Below are 21388 nucleotides of genomic sequence, written 5' to 3'. Positions count from 1 at the left end.
CCTATTATAAATGTGTCAAAAATTTAATTTCAATCCCAATTCAGACGGCCTGTATCAAGCGTGAATACTATGTCCATTTTGACCCCAACTTTTCATGGTTGGACATCTGCGGTCGTATCCATTTGCGCTCAGCGAAACAATTTATCCTTCATAAATTGTGACTTGGATGGAGAGTTGTCTCATGTCTCTCATCGTCTCAAACTACATCTTCTGAGTTTATCTAAAGACTTTTTATGCACTCTTAAGGTAGATCATAAGTAAATCTTTTTTGAGACAGAATTTTCTTATACTTAGCCAGAATGAAGATTTTAATATGCTCTTTTCAAAAATATAATAAAAAGTAGGGGTCACCGTGCTATTTTTCAAGCTATGAGTCGTTGAAAATTGCCTAAATTTGGTTAGATTGTTAATGGAAAAACACAATTGTGTGCATAAAAAATAATCTATGAGATAGAATTTTGAAATAAATTGTGAAAAGATAGGTTTTGTAATATATTTTAAGAAAATAAAAAGAAAAAATGGAGTCACCGAACTTGTTTTCTTGCTACAAGTAAAAAGAAAAAAATTCCCTATCTGTCCAGTATAATTTTTTTTACTAAAAGAGTTATCTTCCCTTAAATGGCTCATTTGAAAAAAATAATTCAAAAAGCAAAATAAAATGATATTTGTTTAATTATTTTGAATTATACAATAAATTGCCGAGTTTTCTTTATATTATTAAACAATCTAACCATCAAATTGCAAATCTGTCTCCAAATTTGCAGATTTAGGCAATATTGTTCAATCCAAGATGGCGGTATACCATGAATCTACCTTAAAAAGAAGCCACGGTTTAATTTATTATCATAATGGAATAATTGATCTACAGCTGTATTTTTAACTAAATCTATATGTTTTCAAGGATATTATACTAACGTTAGTATAAAAGTCCAAGGTGTGTTTGATGATTTTTTTTCAAATTCAATATGTCTAAACTGTTTATGATCGTTTTGGTTTATCTCGGTTTAGTGGTCTTAGGGGACACCTCATGAGACCACTCATGAAAAGGGGAAGTAAGTATCTCTCTTTCCGCTGTGTTGTAAATCAGAAACATTTTGTAGAATGCAAAATGCTATAAGTTCTAAGACCTGACAGTAAAGAGAAAATACATTTTAGAATCAAATTTATCTTCACACGACACTACATCTGCTTAACTCATCTCAAATTTCATGTAAATTCTTTTTTACTTCCTTGTATTTGCATCTTTTATTTCAATATTTAGACATTGTTAGATGTGAGCAGTCTCGTAATCGTGTTCAGTGCATCATAATACTAACCTACATCCCCTCAACAACAAAACAGAAAACAAGTTATTCCCTGTCTTCTTGCAGTATCCCTCAATAAAAAAAATGGGTAGGTAGTCCATAAACATGATAAAATAATTTTACTTTTGGAGAAATAATTTATGACTCTAAAGTTATTAGGTTTGGTTATTTTTATGTTGGGTTGCTGTCCTGTTATGATATATCCAATATATATCAAGGGAAATACTCAGAGCTCATAAAAAAATTGACAAACATGGCTGTGTTTACACCTGAAAACTCTACTCTTGAGTACATATTAAACTAGAAAAGTTAATATTTATGTGCACACAATTACAAACTTACCTTAATTTTTATGTACATTTTTTCAAGTGTTCAGACATCAGAAGACAACAGAAAAAAACTAAACAAATTAACACAGGAGTTTCATCTAAATCAATCAACTCAGTTTCTTAGTTTAAATCACCTATTGGTGTGCAGATATCTATTGTAAATCAATACAGTTCACAACATTTATTATAAGCCTTTATATGTCTTCATGAATATTCTTATATGCACTGTAATGCACATGTACAATAACTTGTATATAATTTTATATATCAAGGTCCCTTAAGAATTTTGGAATTACAAAGGTTACAAACCTAAAGGCCATATAAAATTATAGGTGTGTTTCCTATTTCCCTACCTACCTGATATTTTAAGCTTAAAAATAGCCTACTTTAAATTGTTTTTTTGTCATTTTTCAATCAGCACGGATAAAGTCAGAATCTCTCTCCCATTGACTCAATGTAAAAATAAATTGTAAAATAAAAAGATTTCCCTACCTACCTACCCTATTTTTTTCAAAGATGTAATAGGAAACACACATATTATTTTATTTGGCCTAATCGACACCCTTAGTAGGATGCAACTATGTAAGTTTTTTATTTAGAAATTGGCACTAAAAATACTATTTATTATGTAACAGATATTTTCATAAAAATTTAAGCAAATAAAAAAATACTGATGCATTTAATTCCTTAATTGCAGCAGCCAACATAACAGAAGAAACAGAGGTCAAGGTTGCCAGAATGGCTAGTGCTGGTGAAGACTGGAGGACAGGAAAGTCTATTATAGAATGCAATCGTTACATGCTTGACAACTCTGTACACACTGATGTGACCTTCAATGTCAAATCAACGATGTTGTTGGCGCATAGGACAATTCTAATCAGTCGCAGTCAGGTTTTTGAGAGTTTGTTAACCAGCCAAGCATCGTCAGGTGTAATCAGTATACCTGATATTGAACCTGCTGTCTTTGGTAAAATGTTGAGGTAGGCTATGTAGAAAGTAAAATCACAAAAATATTGAATTCAGGCGAAATTCAAAACCGAAAGTCCAATGGCAAAATCAAAAGCTCAAACACATCAAATGAATTGATAACATCTGTCATAATCCTGACTTGGTACAGGCATTTTCTGATGTAGAAAGTTGTGGATTAAACCTGGTTTTATAGCTAGCTAAACCTCTCACTTTTGTATGACAGTCGCATGTTGGTTATGCAAAATAGGAAAATTGATCAATCATATACAACAAGTAGTATTAAGTACATCATATACCTATAATTAAAAAGTGTGTCAATGAGACAACTCTCCATCCAAGTCATAATTTTAAAAAGTAAACCATTATACTTGTAGGTATAAGAACGGTCTTTAACATGGAGCCTTGGCTCACACCAAATGGCAAGCTCTAAAAGGCCCCAAAATGACTAGGGTAAAACCATTCAAACAGGAAAACCAACGGCCTAATCTATATAAATAACCAAAAAACACTTTTGAACAACAGGTTCATAACTTAGGACAGGACAAAGAAATACAGCAGGTTTAAGGGGTTCATAACATGTGCAGGGAGTCGGGAGATAACTCTGTATAAATCATCTGAACGTTTTAATTTCACTGTATTGATCATGTTGATAAGGAAATATTAAGCTTCTCAATGATCAAAATAAGTGTTTGTCAAACTGCTATATATTCAATGAAATTTTTCTTATAAAGTGTGTTGTTAAATGTTTTTATAATATATATTTTTTTTTATTCATTCTAATAGTAGTTTCATATATATATATATCATAATATGTCTCACAATGTAAATTGCACAATTTTCATAGAATATTTTTTTACCTCAAGAATTTTTAACGAAATATTATATATATATCATATATATATATGATAAAAGTGTCTAAGACACTTATATAATTTAATTTAGTAACTGCATCAGTTATTTACAAACTGATCCACACCTAGATAGATTGAATGTTGATTGTTGCTATTTTTAGACACTATATATATCATATATATGTAACACTCAGAAACGTGCCTTCCCCCCAAACGTGTCCAACATCGACGTCACTGAACTGCAAAAAATGTATGGGCGCCACAGCGTGCCAATTGTAAAAACGCCCAAACGTGTCCATTTTTTCAACTAACCCCCAAACGTGTCCAATCCCCCAAACGTGTCCATATCAAGCGTTATTTGGTTTCTTGCTATTTCATTAATAACGTATAATAATTATACCATTTCGTTAAAAAGAATAAAGATAAAGTCGTAAGGTCTTATTTAAACCGGAATTAAAACTGGGTAAAAGTGGGGGCGTCATTTTGGTTATGTGGTATGTAAATTGTGAGCAAATATTTTTTATTTAAACTGTACATATACCTGGTCAAAATGTCCCTTTCTCTGCGAAATTAAAGCTTTTATTTTCTCTATAAATATGCATGAAACAATACGCAATCAACAGTCTAAAGTTAATTTATACACTAGGAATGTAAAATCATTAAAACTTGTATGTTCTCTCTAAATATGCATGAAATACTTGCAACTGGACAATACACAATCATCAGTTTAAAGTTAATTTATTCAGTACAACTGTAAAAACATTTAAACTTGTATGTTCCCTCGTAATATGCATGAAGTACTTGCAACTGGACAATACGCAATCAACAGTCTAAACGGTTAATAGATACAGTACAAATCAAATTTGCAATTAATACGATAATTAACAACCAGTGTGGATCATATAATAATCATCTTGATAAAATAAATCTATAAAACCATTGCTAGTAAAAATACATTTTTATTGTGCCATTCTTACCTGGTGTCTGTTTATATCCCGGTATGATAATACATTTATAGAACCTATCTACAGTGTATGTATTGTTAACATGATGTCGTTCAAATAATGCATGAAATATTTGGCAGTGGACGTTATGTTCTTGATCGTGTGTCTTAACATGCTCGAAACCCAAAATTTATTAAAAACAACTGATGAACAGTTTATAATTTGATGAGCTTTTAAAATATCAGAACTGTTGAAAAAATGGAAGTAAATTTTGCTGAAAGATTGCCGTTGGATTAATATAAAAGACATCACTGGAGTTTTTAATAAACAAATAATTTACACAGTAAACGATTAATTCAAATGCACTACCTATGACTTTTTGTATGTTCTCTCTTAATGAGCATGAAATACTTGCAACTGGACAATAAGCAATTTCAGTCAAAAGTTAATTCATATGATACAGATTTAATTTGCAATTATGATAAACATTATAAACCGGCATTGAACAAACTAATTCTAATAAATGGCTGTTGCTCATCAACTGTTTCGTAAACGTTATCGATTTCATTTAGGACATACATGTGTTAGCGCTAAAAGATGTGAGCGTTCTGGAGTTTAACAGTGGACATGTTTTGGTGAATTACAATTATCGGACACGTTTGGGGGTTATGAAATCGGACACTTTTGGGGAAAATAGACACGTTTGGGGGAATTGGACACGTTTAGGGGGAAGGACACGTTTGGGAGTGTTACATATATATGATATATATATATATAATATTTTGTAAAAAATTCTTGAGGTAAAATGATATTCTATGAAAATTGTGCAATTTACATTGTGAGACATATTATGAAGATAATTTGAAAACCATCTTTTTTATTGATTTTTGTAACACAGGTAAATTTAACTTCTGGCAGAAAGGTCTGCAGGAATAAAATAAGATGATAAAAATGAATCATAGCTTTTTCTTGCTTTAAAATTTTCTCTATGAAATTGTTAACTGTTTGATTTATAAATTGTAGGACAAAAATCTATAAGCCCTATTCTGTGGAAATTTTAGTATAATTTAAGTTGACACAAGTATTTTATCCTTTATTTATTTTATTTCAGCTTCATTTATTGTGACAGTGTTGATGTTGATGATAGTGATGCTGCAGGTTTACTGGCCGCAGCCAAGAAATACAAGATATCTGGTTTAGAGGCTCTGTGTATGCAGAAGATGAAAACTGGTGTGTCCATAGAGAGTGTATGTATCGTCCTGAACCATGCTGCTGATAGTCAACTGAAAGACAAATGTGTAGAATTTATATTTAAATTCCCACAGCAGGTGATTGAAACCAGTGGTTTCTTACAATTGCAACCACAGCATTTGCTAGCAATAATTGCAGATGACCGTTTTAATGTAAAAGAAGAACTTATCTTTGAGACTTTGGTCAAGTGGTCAGAAAAAGAGTGTATTCGTCAAAATTTGAGTATAAATTTACCACATCAGAACCAAGTACTTGGAGATATCGTAAAACTTGTGCGGTTTGGTTTAATGGAACACAAGTATGTGAAAGAAAAGTGTAAAAAATTTCTTAGTAGTGAAAGTTATGTTGATATAATGGAAGAATTAGCTGAGTTAGGCAATAACTCCGGACTTATCAAGAAAAAGCGTGGATTGGTCGCTACTCCAGATGATTCAAATTCAGTGTCAAGTACATTGACATCGAATAGTAACAGTCGTGTATTTGATCATGGGGCAAGCAGCACTTCGTATGGAGCCACCCAAGGTCTTCCTAGTTCATTTACATCATTTCCAATGCAAAGCAATAATACCAGAGTGCTGCATCCTCGTTCCAATCCAATGGAAACCTCAAATTCTTCACGATCATCACAAGATATTCCTGAAGTTACTGATTGTATACGGCCTGTTGAAGCAGTACAGAGGTATTCTTTGGAACACAGGGAAAGAGTTAGATTGGGATACTTTATTGAGAGGGAGCAGCGCATTATCGTAGAAAGATTTGAAGCAACTCAGAGCGGGAAAGCATATACCAGAGATAACAAAGATGGCGTATCATTCATATCCTCCGAAAATCTAAAATTACATGGAATGCTGATCTATGGAAGTCACCAGAGGCCAGGATCTTATGAAATAGAGCTAGAAATCCTAGTAGATACTGGAATTAGAGGTTCTGATCTACAAAGAGTTTATGCATTGAAAACAAGCATGAGTTCAGATGGCGCTACAAAAGTTTATGAACTTATTGTGAGCCCAGCAGTAATGATTGAGTCTGCGAAAGTCTATACTATTAGAGCATTATTTAAAGGGCAAGCTAGTTTCTATGGGGTAAAAGGCGTTTCACCTGTTTTGAAAAATGGCCTTCAGATAGATTTTGTTACAGACATAACTTGTCTAAACCTAACCTCAAAGGAAATTGGACAATTTCCAGGACTTATCTTTGAAAAAGTTTAAGATTACAAAAAAAATGAAAAATCGTAAATTAAGATGCTGATAGTTCAAGAATGGAATGAAAAGATTGGATTTTGTAATAAAAAAAAAAGGTAGGAGATGTGGTATGATAACCAGTGAAACATCTATCCAGTAGAGACCAAAGGGAAAATAGGTAACAGTTGGATGCTAAAAAGTCTTACTGTATAAATCCTACCTCCGGAGAGTAACATTATCATCACAAGGTTCTGTTGAAGTAATAGATTGCAGATTTCATTTGTCATAGAAAATAGTTGTATTCTTTTTTCATTCATAAACTAAACTGTAGTACTATGAAACTGTACATCTAATTTTAATGAAATCAAGAGGCCACTTTTAGTCAAACCCACTGCAACAGCTTCAAATGAAATTTCTGGGACAAGGTTTATTTTTAAGATGTGTGGAAAATAGTAGATTTGTTAGTTTTGTTTTTATTTTATATGCATACATATAAATATATTGACTGTGGAGATCTAGAATAACTGGTTCATTTGATTTGCATTGAAGTTTTTGTTTTTAATTTTTTAAATAGTTTTAATTTTTGTTGTCATAGGGTGATGAGGTAATTTTAAAAATCCATGAAATGATGGCAAATAATTAGTAACTGTAACTCATAAAGAAAATTACTTTGACAGTATTGGAATTGTTTGAATAAGCTTAAGCTTAAGCTAAATGTTCTAAAATGTACACAGTTTGTAAACGCCCGCCAACAACTTTTTATTCTGTTGGTATGGTTTGCATGGTTGTCATGTGAATCACATTTTCCTGTTAGCGGTGACCAAATGTACATTGACTGATTGGTAGAATACTGTAGTTAAAATTATAATTCCATACTGCTTCATTATTGTGTCATTGCTTCAAAACACGAGGGACTCATGTGGAATATGATTAGTTAGGGAATTCTGTCATATCTTTGAAGTAGGCTGCTATTAAGATTTCATTGCATATTTTTGAATGTGTTGATCATTTATAGAGGTGTAGTTAACAGAGTATATGCCTGCTATATATACCAATCAAAATCAGTTTGTTGACTTGGTTTGATTCATGTATTGAAAATTTTGTAGATTCATGTAGAAGGCTATGTTAAGTATATTTTGTTTGTCAGAATGAAAAATATTTTAATCATGTTGAGAGTAATTTATTAGTTACAATTGTACAATGAACCTTGGCTTAACAAAACCCAAGTGTAAACCTGGCATTTTTTAACCAAACTCATATATTTGGACATACACATCTAAATCTTATTACAACCATGACTGATTACACTTATTTAAATCTTACTATGTTCACTGTACATAGTAAGATTTAAATAAGTGTAATCAGTCATGGTTGTACATTGATCATTATATATATATATATGTTAAAACTTTTGTCACCGAAGAAGGCCATTTGTTGAGCCGAAATATTTGCAATTATAGTATAATTTATATCATCTGTTCAGTTTTTCCATCTTTGTGCAATGATATTCAACACTTTTTAGTGTTTTGTTTTCCATCTATTTATCGGTATTGTTACACAATCTTTCAGACTCATATATATATATATATATCTATAATACTAAAATTACGAGGTCCAATTTGTCAGCCGTCATCACGTAAAAACGACAAATCACAGAATTCAACTTTATATATAACTAATATAGAACAAAGGTGTAGATTAAAAATTACACCACTCCAGGCCCTTTTGTTTTCCACGTAATTAATATTGCCAATAATTAAGAAGTTCCGGGTCGAGTCCGCTACCGATACCAATAGTATATTCACCTGTTACCTATTACCTTATATGTACGTTCCGCATCTGACAGGCGCACCACCAAACGTTGTATTCAGGATAAATATGCTATATACACGGGTCATAACCACAGGGTTGACACTACTAAATTGTCAAATTGTTACCTATTGTAGTATTTTAATCAGTAAGACTTTCTAAGATAACAATACGAATACTAAAAATCTGGACTAAAAATAAGGCGTATAGGTACAGTTTTCAATTTGTTAGTGGGCATGACGTAAAACAGCGAAGCAAAGAATTCAACTTTATTTATAACTTATATAGGACAATGCTGTTGATTAAAAAATACTCCATTCCAGTACCTTTTGTTTTCCAAATAATTAATATTACCAATAATTTATAAGTTCCAGTTCGACGGGTTCAAACAGAAAGACTTGAAAGCAGAGAAAAACTGTGTATCTTATAATCGGCATGACTTTATCAGATGACAATACTAATACTAAAATAAGGCTTGCGCATAGTTATATACTTTAATTCAGTCACGGACCCGTGATATCACGGGTGTGTTCTAGTATATATATATATATGTACATTTTCTTAGCATAGCAGTGATCGTTATTTATAAATCATTTCTATTCATTTTACAATTTATGTGTACATTATCTAGATTTTTTTTTTAATGATATGTATATGTAGCATGATACATCTAGCCTCCAGATCTAGTGATGCACTACACATAGGAATAACTTATGAATTTTGTATTAAATGAATCTTTTTTGGGGATCTCTTTGGGGGGTTCTGATCCCAGATCCTGCTTACTGTTTTGTCAGATTCCCCTATCCAGCTTACACTATGTAAGTAAGCAATTCTCATTTTTATGTTATTTCCTGTGTCCCGCTAGACTTCATTTCCTGTTTTCATGGCACAATAACTTGACTTTTACGGGTCACGCTTACAAGAAATCAGCAATCTCTAGTCACACTTAGACCCCAATGAGACCCACTTTATTATAACATGCGATTTCATATTACAAAGAAACTCTGTTTTGCAAATGTATGTAACAGTATTTGCAAATTTTAGCTAATTGTTAATTGGTTATTTATAAATCAATCATTCTTAAGGAAATAAACTAAAAAAAGTGTATAGATTTTCTTATATTAAGTCAAGTTTATCTTTTTTTATGTCACATTTAATATAAATCAATCACAGATATTTGTGGTATGGATGTGATACCCCTTTCTTTTTTTCTTCTAACAATTATTTGTATACATGTACAAAGCATTTCCAGCTTGTAAATAATAATAACCTGTACCTTCAGAATCAGAATCTGTAACATTATTTGTTTGAGTAAGCTTGTATGTTAAAGTAAAAAAAAAAAAAAAACTTTTCTTGTTTATCACATGTTTATTGATACTACTGTTTGTTATTGCAATTGTATCATATAATAAAATTGTAAAAAGAGAATTGAGTTTTTATTTTCCCTTTGAACTATACGACATATTTGTGAATTTGTGTGGTCATTGTGCGACTGCCTATTGACATATGTTACCACGCTCCAAACAAAGGGGTACTGGTTTACTGGTTTATGTCTGTTAGTAATCTTCCACATTTTGGTTGCATTTGAAACAAATATTCTTAAAAACTCTATATCAAAGCTTCCTAAAATTTGTTATCAAGCTTGATGCAAGCATGTTTTACTGTTAGATGCATTTTCAGATTCATTGCTCTTCAACATCTGGTTTACCCAATACTTCATGGCAATTTATGAAGTTTTCTGTAATATTTTCACAGGAACTGCAAATCAGTGCTTCCTGGAATTAGGTATCTGGCTTTATGTGATCATTTTATACTGTTCTTTGCATTTGCAGATTCAAAGCTCAAATACTTTGTGTTAAATATTTGTTTTCTTTTACATAATGACTCCCTGTTGAAGATTGTATTTTGACCTATAATGATTTACTTTTTCAAATTATGACTTGCATGGAGAGTTGTCTCATTGGCACTCATACAACATCTTCTTATACATGTATGAAATTTTTGTCACATTTTCTCAGTCAAGAATTACACAATAATCCAGGCTTTTTAAAATTTAAAATCAACCTGTGCGTGTGCATGCTATATTGTGTGAATTTTTTTAAATTCATCAGTCATCATCCTCCTGTTTGCTGTTACTTATAGTTGGGGTATTCTTGTTTTTTTTGTGTCATTGGGTTTCCGCCTTTTTGATGTACAATGTATATCCTATATCTCCTTTTATTCATATGCCAACAGACACTTTACAGAAATTGATAAAAAGATAAATGCATTCAATTTTGCTGACAAGACATGCCTGATAACATGATATATAGTATGTCCAAGAATGGATAATAGATACTGTGAGTGGAACATAACATCACAGGTTCATTTAATTGTCTTAGACCATGTAGAGTCCTAGACTTGGAATGATTAAGAGCTTGACATATTGTATATAGACACCCTTCATTTGTTGAAGATTGGTTATTTTTGTCAATGGGTTGCTGTCTTGTTGACATGTACCTCACAGCTGATGTCACTGTATACAGATATAGGAAGATGTTGTATGAGTGCCTATGAGACAACTCTCCATCCAAGACACAATTTGTAAAAGTAAACCATTATAGCTCAAAGTACGATTTTCAACACGGAGCCTTGGCTCACAACAAACAGCAAGCTATATCAGTATATATACATACTTCAACAAGGGACAAATGCCAAATTTGTACATCAATGTTCTAAAACGCACAAAGAATGGAAAGAATAAAAACCAAGATACCCAATGATCCAAAACCAACACATTTTTCAATATAAAATACACTTCATTTAGCTACTTCCACTTGTAAAATTCTTCATTTGAAAAGTTGTGTGTTTACTCAACCTTTGGCTCTGATCTAGTGAAATAGAAGAAACCCCCTCAAGTTTAAAGTTATATACCGGATAGGCTGATATTTCAGGAATGTACCAATTATGTTGTTAATAAGGGTTATTTCCTATGAATTGTACATAAAACTAGAGGCTCTGAAGAGGCTGTGTTGCTCACCTTGGTCTATGTGCATATTAAGCAAAGGACACAGATTGATTCATGACAAAATTGTGTTTTGGTGATGGTGATGTGTTTGTATATATATTGAAGCATAAAGGTTCAAAGGGGCATAACTCCTAGATAAAAATTGAATCGTAATTTCCTGTCGATATGCACATCTAAATAGTATGTCCTTATTATCTACAAAGTTTCATGAAATTCTGTTGTGTGGTTTCAGAGGAGTTGCCACGATAAACTGTTGCAGTAGTATATTGGGGCAAAAAAGTTCAAAGGGGCATAACTCCTAGAAAAGTAATTGAATCATAATTTCCTGTAGATATGCACATCTACATAGTATGGCCTTATTATCTAAAGAGGTTTCATGCAATTCTTTTGTGTGGTGTTAGAGGAGTTGGAATGAAAAGAACAGGACTGCCAGACGGATGGGTCAAAAACATTATACCCTCCGCAACTTCGTTGATTAAAATGATGCCACCAAATTTTAAACCTGATCTGTTTTTTGTGAAAACAAGCATTGTGTATGAGTTTCATAACATTTGGTTGAGGCAAACTAAAGTTAGAGAACTGAAAAGAAAATTTCATCAATTTTTCTATTTGTAAAGAATAACTCAAGAACGATAAAAGTGACACTGCCAAAATTCAAACCAAGATTCAAACTCGATCTGTTTTGTGTGGTTATAAGCATTGTGTATAAGTTTCATAACATTTGGTTGAGGCAATCTAAAGTTAGAGAACAGAAACAAAAAAATCAGCAATTTTTTCATTTGTACAGGACCATAAATCTAAAACTGTTTAAGTGATGCCACCAAAATTTAAAACAAATAGTGTTTTGTGGTAATAAGCATTGTGTATGAGATTTATAATATTTGGTTGAGGCAAACTAAAGTTAGAGAACAGAAACAAAATTCTGCATTTTTTTTTTCACTTTTAAAGGGGCATAACTCTAGAACAGTAAAAGTGACACCACCAAAGTTCAAACTTGATCTGTGTTGGGTGGTAATAAGCACTGTGTATAAGTTTCATACATTTGGTTGAGGCAAACTAAAGTTAGAGAACAGAAACCGAATTTGAGACATACAGGGGGACAAGGGTAAAACTTAATGCCCCCTTTACTACGGCGAGGACATAAAATCTTACACTTCTGATTTTGTGCAAACATTTGGTTTCTGGAATAATCTCAATCATGTATGCTTGAATTTCAACTTTTGCTCATTGTTCAAACTGTATACTTGCTTAAATTTTTGGTCATTTGATCTCTGGAGGAGAGATGCCTCTTGGGCATTCAAAACACTTGTTGTGGGAGTTGCCTTCAGAGTTGCATAAAAATGAAAAAAACTAAATCTTTAAATAGTATATTTATCTCTCTGTAAAAACATATTTCTTATAGATAAATAAGCTACAAATAAATATTGTTGTCTTTGATGCAAATCAGACATAAGAATATTCAAATAAGTTGCATTTAAATATGATTGTGTATGATAGGATTTTGGTACACTTATGAGCAAGAATGAAGTTTAAAAAGCTCAAAATAAATGATCACTTTATAAATATTTGTGGAAAAAACAAAGTATAGTATATATTATAATCTATTAGGTTAAAACAGGTTGAAAAAATTGGTCACATAAGATTATGGTTCTTGTTCAGGAATTGTTTTAGTCTGTATTTTTTAAATGCAGTTCTATTCAGTGCTGCACTTTCAGGTTTAGAATAATTTTCAAAATACTGCATAAAATCCTTGTTGATCTGTACTAAGTAATATTTAAATTGATATTGAGTCCTTAACCCTTTCAAATAGCCTTGCCCTTTTCTAAGCATATTTAAAATACCAGTTATTATAATAGTGCAGAGTAATAGAACAAAACAAATAAAATAATCAGCTGCAACTGAAAAAAATAAGCTATAAATAATTGGTATAAAAGTAAAAGATATCACAGAAATTAAAGACAAAAGCCTTACGTCAAACAAAACAAAATGTGTTTTACTTGTTTTGTACACATCTAATTTTAACTCAGGGGAAGAAATAAAAGCCTTTTAAGTCAATAGTCAAAACAAGCATATTTTATATTTGGTAATATCAACTGAAGTTGAACTGCTAACTTCATTTATTTACACTATTTTCAGAGTCAGAAAACGTCATTGAGGTTACTTGTCAATTAAGAAGCAACATTCCCACTAGGCTTGTTCGTTATTTCTTCCCTGCATAAACATCACTTTCAAGAGCAAAAAAATGGATCTGCTATTTAAAATGTTTTTCTACTAGAGTAAATATTTTCATTCAGCTATTATGTAGGACTCTGGTCTTATTCTGTTATTAAAAATTTCAAGTAATTATCATAGGGTACATGTTCCCTCTTCAAAATATAACCCTTTTTTTATAAGACCCATCTTAAATAATTTGTCCTCAGAAATGCATAAATTCTTTTTTTTTAAAGTCGACAACTTTTGCATAAATGAATTAGGAATATGATAGTGTTATTATTTAAGCAAATTGCTTATAGGTTTTTACATTGAGGTATTATACACAATATATTCATAATATTTGATTGGGACTAATAGTTACAAGTAGCAAATATATCAATCATTTTGAAGTGCTTGAGGGTAAAATAAAAGAATTATAAGCTGCTAAAAATAAAATTATATCATAAGCGTTAGATTCAATCAATATACACACTGATTTTGTTCATTTTTGTCTTTTTTTTTTTTATGGTAATCAAATTAAGTTTTGTTGTATGACAAGAGGTTTGAAAATAATATTCTTTTTTCTAATATTTTCTTTATTTGGTAAATTTTGATACACCACACGTTCGTTTAATTTCCTGCAATATCTATTTTGAGGTGTAATTATCATGACACTTTTAAAAACATATATCACATTTTAGGGCAGGGCAAGCTTTAAAGAAAAGCTTGTTATATCTGTGAAAATTTAGCTGTTTCATAATAAAATACATGAATAAATAATACATAAAAAAAAATCAATATTTTCATTATAAGGGAAGCCCAAATTATAACTTTCATACTAGAATTCCTAGTGATTTAACTGTATTTATGATATGTAGATACCATCAATTATTCCGTGCTTGCCGTAGATACAGAATGTTCTCTGCGTGTAAAATGAACAATGTGTCTACTCTATCCCTGAATCAATCATTTTAAATGCAATGAGGTGATTTTTATTGTTTTCATGTGTGATATGAACATGTTTAAAATTAACATTAACAAAAACACTGGCCAAATGGAAAAAAGAAACAACGAACTTGAAGCAAATTTGCATAGAACAAAAATAACAAGAAAGCTTTAACAATCAATTAAAATAAACAATGAAAACACATTTAGAGTACAAAATTTTTGGTTTATTATTTTACATACTAAGTGCAGTGGCTCTTTTTTATAAATAGTCTTGCAATTTAAATTGATAGTAAGTTATGTGGAAATGATTATTTTTGTGAAATTAGTAGCTGGTACATGTGTATATGAAACTTCATGCAATTGTTTAAAGATTGATTTAATATTTGTCAAATATTTCCATGATTTAAAAAAGATGAAAAAATTCTTTATTTTATATTATTTTGATTTACTATAAAACCATGATTTTTTGTTGTTGTCATAAATGATTTTTTCCATCAGATTCTCGAAATCAAAATGAGTGCATGGTGTACATGTCATTAGTTTTTATAATCTATTGCAGAAAGTGTTTATCATAGGACAATTTAAAACAAAGGTATTGGTAATTATACATGATGCTGAACTTAAATTATTTTAATCAAACATGCAAATTACCCAACGTCTTTTAATATTATAACTATTTTTCAATTAAATATAGTTTTACATCCTTAAATTAAGACAATTTGTTGTTTTATAAAGGCTAACTTTCATTTTTTTATAATCAAACAAACATGATCACTTAATGTACTATCTTTGCTAAAATGTGCTAAAATTTTGTAAGATATATTAATTTGCACTATTCATGAGTAACCAATCATACATACACATGTAATTTCTTTGAGAATAAAGCTAAGGTATGCATAATAAACAGTGTCTATACAAAACAGGTGAAAATGATGATGGAAGATTTAAACGACCTTGACTGGCTTTACAGCCCTTCCAAGGTCGGTATGAAAATTTATGTCCCATTGGTTTAAGTATGAATCCATAATCTAAAAATAGATACATCTACAATCGACGTTTTATCCCCAACTACATATACATGCATATGGAAAGATCCCTAATAACAATAATGTGTCTGTATGTCCATTTTAAACTCTTGACCTCTACTTCCGTAATCACATAGGTCTTGGTCTATCTAGATTTATCTTAAATACAAAGTTAAGAGCACCATTTGTGGCAGGAGACTTCCAAGTAAGACGGACAATTAATTCCCTTCAATCATTTAGACACTATCATCTTCTTTGTTCTGTCAGCTAGGGCGGTCCACTTGGATATACTTTATTTTGCACATTGCCCATTGTTTTGATTAATAACGAAAGTCCATTTGTGTCAAGCAAAACCTGAAAAATAAATAAAATAACTTTTAAAATTCTGCTCTATCTTTGAAATTATACATGTATTACTTAATACTAAATCATTTTGTATTGTAGTCACTAATGTATCTTGTCAGTTTTATTTATTGTTACTTTTTCATGAGTGGGGAGTTCTTTTTATGACTGTGTGACTACAGTCGCAGACATATTTTAAGAAGGATGAGGCTATCTGTATCAAACTTTCCGTACATTCAGATGAAGATCATTAACCAAATGTGTAGGACAAATTGACTGTCTTTATTTGTTAATGATATTAATATATAGTAAATTCATAATTTTCTGTAATGTCTGTATTATTGCGAAACTTTAACATATCTGTTTTGATAGCATTAGGCAGCATATTAATAATAATCAGGAAAAATACAATAGGTCTTTCCACAGAAGAGGGGAAAGACCTAGTAAAACTATGATTTTGATTAAAAAAAAAAAAATGTACAGCTGCTCAGATTACATATAAACAAAAGAAAAAGTTGTATCTAAAGTTCTAATTTAGAAGTGGTTTAAAGCATTCACTACCATGTACTGAATAAAGACTTGCACCAATTTACATTACAAATAAACAAGCAATTGACAGTTCTAACTTGAAAAGCAGCAGTTAGTTATGGAAAACAAGATTAGTCATGAATAAAAACTTATTATCATCTCAATAGTTCTTTATTTTACAAAAGTCTCAGATTTATACGATTTTCAGACCTGGAATTGCAAAATATTTTTCCAACATTTTCTGGGTTTACGGTAGTATGTCGTTGTTGTTAAAGATACATATGATGAATATATTTTAATGAAAAATTAAAAAGAAAACCTAGTATATCACTGATAGGTTAAGACAACCCCAAGACTCAAGCAAATTCTAAGGAGACAAAATTAAGGTTATTAAAATTGATGAGGACAAATAAAATTGTTAATTATGTTTTGAGATGTAGAATTGCAACAACATTTTCTTATTAACAAATAACCAATAGCTGAAAAAAAAACCCATAAAAAACCTCAAAACACAGGGATACAATTAGTGCATCAACATGATTCCATTACTCAAAAATTTAAACCAAACCAGGATAAAAACAATATATATATTTAAAACGCATAACAAACCCAGTATATAATGTGCATGCATCAATGTTCTAACCATAAATATCAACTAAAGGAAACCTATACAGTTTGCCCATAAAAAATACCTGGAATTTATCAAACATATATCCCAAATACTGAAATATTACAAGATAGTATATATCAATCAAATACCCAATTCTGGAATATCACAAAGTAAGAAACAAAATGTGTTATTGTCTAATGAATTCAAATGTTTAAGATGAGGTTTTCATGCAATCTAAACAAGACTCATATAATGAAGATCTCAGCAAATAAAATAATTCTATGCATTTTTATGCAAATAAAATAATTCTATGAATTTTTATGCAAATTAAATAGTTCTAAGCATTTTTATTTCAAATAAAAATAATGCTATGCATTTTATGCAAAAACAACATAATTCAAGCACTTTTATGCATATAAAATAATTTCAAGCATTTTTATGCAAATAAAATAACTAAGCATTTTTTATGCAAAACAAATCATTAATATAACATGGCTATTGACATTCAAAATTAAATTCTAAGGCAAGAATATTATACAAGTTTTGATCCATGTTAATGCTATGTAGGTTCTATAAAACTAAAATAAGGATTCAAACAAAAACAGAAAACACACACAGGTTAGATGAATTGCTAACTGTTGTAAATAGAAAGCTTTAGATGTCATTGAAAAACTTACTTAACATCACTCAACTGTGATAACAAAAATATAAATTATACGGTTGTAAAAATAATTAAATTCTACATGATTAATTTGGAAATCAACTAATGTCTAACTCCCCATGTAAAGTTAGCCTTGGTGATATGGCTCTTCTATTATGTCCCTTTTGATCATATAGCTACACATGTATTAAAGTGATATTTTTGACAATCCATAAATGCATTAAGGACCACAAACATGAAATTTGCATCCTGCTATATAATAACCTATAAACTATTTTTTTTATTTTGACTTCGTTCTGAAAGTAACTTGTAGAAGTTATAAAGGTTCCATTGGTTGAGTGGTAAAATATATCTTTTATAAATTTTGAAATTCAAAATCTCTGTGAAACAAATTCTACCAAATTCTTAAACTATATACCAGAGTTTAGCTTAAAGTTTATAAACATGAGTTTATGAGTGCTATTTTGATTATCAATCGCATACTATAACATGTATTTTGATTATTATAACTATGTATGTGTCATGTGACTTACTAGATTCTTCTAAATTAGATAAGCGAGGACTAGTGACTTCATGTGAACTTGTGGACGATAATGACGTTGTTCGTGGTGATTGATAGGATTTCTGTGGAGTTAAGTGGAGATCGGTCAAATCTAATCCATCATCTGAGTCTGCATCACTGAAAATTAACAGTACATTTTAACTATAAAATAAATTGACTGTTGTTGAGTAAGTTGAAACTGCTGCTGCTTCTTTTTACTATATGAATTTCTACCACTGAAACTGAGCTACTGTGAATTTATTCATTTTCCTGGATACCAATTTGCATGATTTGTAATTTCGAGAATATTTGATCTTCATATTGTCAAATATAAAATAGAAAATGGGGTATGATTGCCAATAAGACAACTCTCGACAAGAGATCAAATGACACAGAAATGAACAGCTATAGGTCACCATACAACCTTCAATTATAAGCAAAGCCTGTACCTCATAGTGAGCTATAAGATGCCCCAAATTCACAACTGTAAAACAATTCAAACATGATTAAATTTCTGTTCCTAATAAATATTCCCTTTTTTGTTTGAAACATCTTGTCCTGAACCATGAAACATTTAATACTGGATGTTTAGCAAACAACAATCAATCAATTTTTTTCCATCACAATAACTTGCCAAAAAGAATCCTCAATGAGACTAACTATGCATTCTAATTCTTAAGTAAGGTCAAGCTCTGAATAAGTTAGATTGATTAATTGATAGTTGGTCCCTTTCTATAGCTATATCATTGAGACCAATTACTAATTAATTGAGAAAGTTGGGAGTACCAGGAGAGAACAACAACCTTCCTGTAGATAAAAAAAGCCTTATGATAATGAAAATAATAAGAGCGCCCCCTACAATATTAATTAGGAACATGATGAAAAGTAAACAAACCACCTCACAAAATTGATTTTCTTTCTCCTACTCCTTGCTTATTGTTCTCTAAAGTCTGCACCCATGTCTGCCTTGTTCAATTTTGGAAAATAAAACCGTGAACTATATAGGCCTTTATTCGGTAATTTTTCCTTTTAAAATATATTCCTTTTGTACATCTCTGACAAAAAGGTTGGACATTAGTTAAACAGATAAACATCAAACTTTCAAAACAGAATCAGATAGATATCATGCAACCAGAAACAGTTCCACATTCAGAACACAAAATGCACAGTCACATAAAATGCATCCACAACGTGTAATATTTGCATAATCAAACATACTTTGTGAGGAATAAATAATGCTAGGACAAATAGGTGAATTTGGAATTGGAAAATACACAACATCATTCCATAATGGTCAATAGAATTTCAACAGGGAAAACATCATAATGCAGATTTATAAATTCTGAGCTAAATTCCCTTTTTAAGTCCATATATCTAAAATATATTTATTAGTAACTTATAGCAAGCTTTTTAAAAAATCTTACAATCTACTTTTGAAATATTTGTGGAAAGATGTATTTTTTTGCCATATTGCCTTGTTCTATAAGACTTATAAAGAGGGGAGATAATTTGATATCCTACATACCTGTCAGATAATAAGCTATCGTCACTATCTATATCTTCTTGTAATGCTGCCTGGAGATCAGAAATATGTTTAAAAGGGAGGTAACCCAGTTCCTACATACCTGTCAGATAATAAACTATCGTCACTATCTATATCTTCTTGTAATGCTGCCTGGGGTCAGAAATATGTTTAAAGGGGAGGTAACCCAGTTCCTACATACCTGTCAGATAATAAACTATCGTCACTATCTATATCTTCTTGTAATGCTGCCTGGAGATCAGAAATATGTTTAAAGGGGAGGTAACCCAGTTCCTACATACCTGTCAGATATTAAACTATCGTCACTATCTATATCTTCTTGTAATGCTGCCTGGAGATCAGAAATACGTTTAAATGCTAACTTGAGGTCCGAATGATTTTGTTGGTAATCTGTTTCTAATTCTACTATTTTAGTTTCCTGAAATGTTAAAAATATAACAAAAGATTTAATATAAATAACAAGCATTCTGTGAGTATTGCATGGAAAATACATAGTCCCCTGTCGAATGAAAATACATTATAATGAAACGAAATTCTAACTTGATCTATAACTTGTCATGGTGTAAACTACATAAAATAAACTAACCTACCACTAAATTTTTCAAACAATGTCTTTTACAAATGTTGATAGAATGCACCATTTTGTAAATGGCTGCATTACTATTCTGTTTTTTAGTTAAGTACGTACTAGTTCAGTATTTTTGTGACTATATTTAAGTTTAAGTACTTACTAATTCCGTATTTTCACCACCATATTCTAACTGTTATGTTTTTTGGTTAAATGCTTTCTAATTCATTTTTTTTTACGCCTATATTCTGGTACATGTACTTACTAATTCAGTATTTTTATGACTACATTCTAATTCTTTCTTTTGTACATCTGAAAATTCTTCTCTCAATTCACGTAACTGTCTTTGTGAACGTTTAAGATTTTCTTCCGCTTGAGTTTTAGAAAATTTCATAGAATCTCTTTCCTCACTTAATTTGTCTACTTGCTCTTTAATTCTGTTAAGAGTAACCTGAAATGATCAATGTTCACATTCAAAACTTATTTGTAACCTAATAAGGCTATTTCTAAACTAAATGGGGAATGTGTTCATAGGGACATAGATGATGCCACTGCTAACTAAAAATTCAGCAATTTTTCCATTTATAAATGGGCATAACTCTAGTTCAGTTAAAGTGACCCCACCAACATTCAAACTTGATCTGTGTTATGTGGTAATAATCATTGTGTATAGGTTTCATTACATTTGGTTAAGGCAAACTGAAGTCAGAGAACAGAAACTAAAATTTTTATAGTTTAGCATTATTTCCACTTATAACGGGGCATTTCTATAGAGCTGTAATAG

General features: G+C 30.7%; 2 protein-coding genes across 8 annotated transcripts in view; one reads left to right on the top strand and one right to left on the bottom strand.

Moving 5' to 3' along the window:
- Positions 1 to 1018: 1018 nt before the first annotated feature.
- Positions 1019 to 7345, top strand: LOC143075214 (BTB/POZ domain-containing protein 2-like). 3 transcript variants are annotated; one of them, XM_076250559.1, is made up of 3 exons: positions 1019 to 1052; positions 2331 to 2613; positions 5509 to 7345. In XM_076250559.1, exons 1-3 carry the CDS (start codon positions 1028 to 1030, stop codon positions 6854 to 6856), a joined length of 1656 nt encoding a protein of 551 aa, XP_076106674.1. In that variant the 5' UTR covers positions 1019 to 1027; the 3' UTR covers positions 6857 to 7345. The 3 variants fall into 3 exon arrangements, with proteins under 3 accessions (XP_076106674.1, XP_076106677.1, XP_076106676.1); XM_076250562.1 differs by lacking the exon at positions 1019 to 1052 and adding an exon at positions 1064 to 1210; XM_076250561.1 differs by lacking the exon at positions 1019 to 1052 and adding an exon at positions 1244 to 1392.
- Positions 7346 to 12996: 5651 nt separating this feature from the next.
- LOC143075212 (unconventional myosin-XVIIIa-like) overlaps positions 12997 to 21388 on the bottom strand; it is an 86563-nt gene continuing 78171 nt past the window's right edge. For 4 of the 5 annotated variants that reach the window (XM_076250555.1, XM_076250556.1, XM_076250557.1 and 1 more), the window contains 5 exons: positions 20870 to 21055; positions 20318 to 20454; positions 18486 to 18631; positions 17374 to 17403; positions 12997 to 16165 (listed from right to left, as the gene is read on the bottom strand). In XM_076250555.1, coding sequence (XP_076106670.1) covers positions 17384 to 17403; positions 18486 to 18631; positions 20318 to 20454; positions 20870 to 21055 — 489 coding nt within the window. In that variant the 3' untranslated portion in view covers positions 12997 to 16165; positions 17374 to 17383. The remainder of the gene's footprint in view (positions 16166 to 17373; positions 17404 to 18485; positions 18632 to 20317; positions 20455 to 20869; positions 21056 to 21388) is intronic. The other variant, XM_076250554.1, reaches the window with a different exon arrangement.

The sequence above is a fragment of the Mytilus galloprovincialis genome, chromosome 5 (genome assembly GCF_965363235.1).
Source record: "Mytilus galloprovincialis chromosome 5, xbMytGall1.hap1.1, whole genome shotgun sequence".
NCBI classification, from domain to species: Eukaryota; Metazoa; Mollusca; class Bivalvia; order Mytilida; family Mytilidae; genus Mytilus; species Mytilus galloprovincialis.
The sequence above is the reverse complement of the archived record's forward strand: the minus strand, read 5'-3'. Positions and strand labels throughout refer to the sequence as shown.

What these genes read in the sequence shown, in the direction of transcription:
- LOC143075214 (XM_076250559.1), top strand. Translation starts at nt 1,028, where the DNA reads ATGAGACCACTCATGAAAAGGGGAA. An exon ending in ACCACTCATGAAAAGGGGAA is followed by an intron (nt 1,053 to 2,330) that starts GTAAGTATCTCT and finishes CCTTAATTGCAG; the next exon opens with CAGCCAACATAACAGAAGAA. An exon ending in GTCTTTGGTAAAATGTTGAG is followed by an intron (nt 2,614 to 5,508) that starts GTAGGCTATGTA and finishes ATTTTATTTCAG; the next exon opens with CTTCATTTATTGTGACAGTG.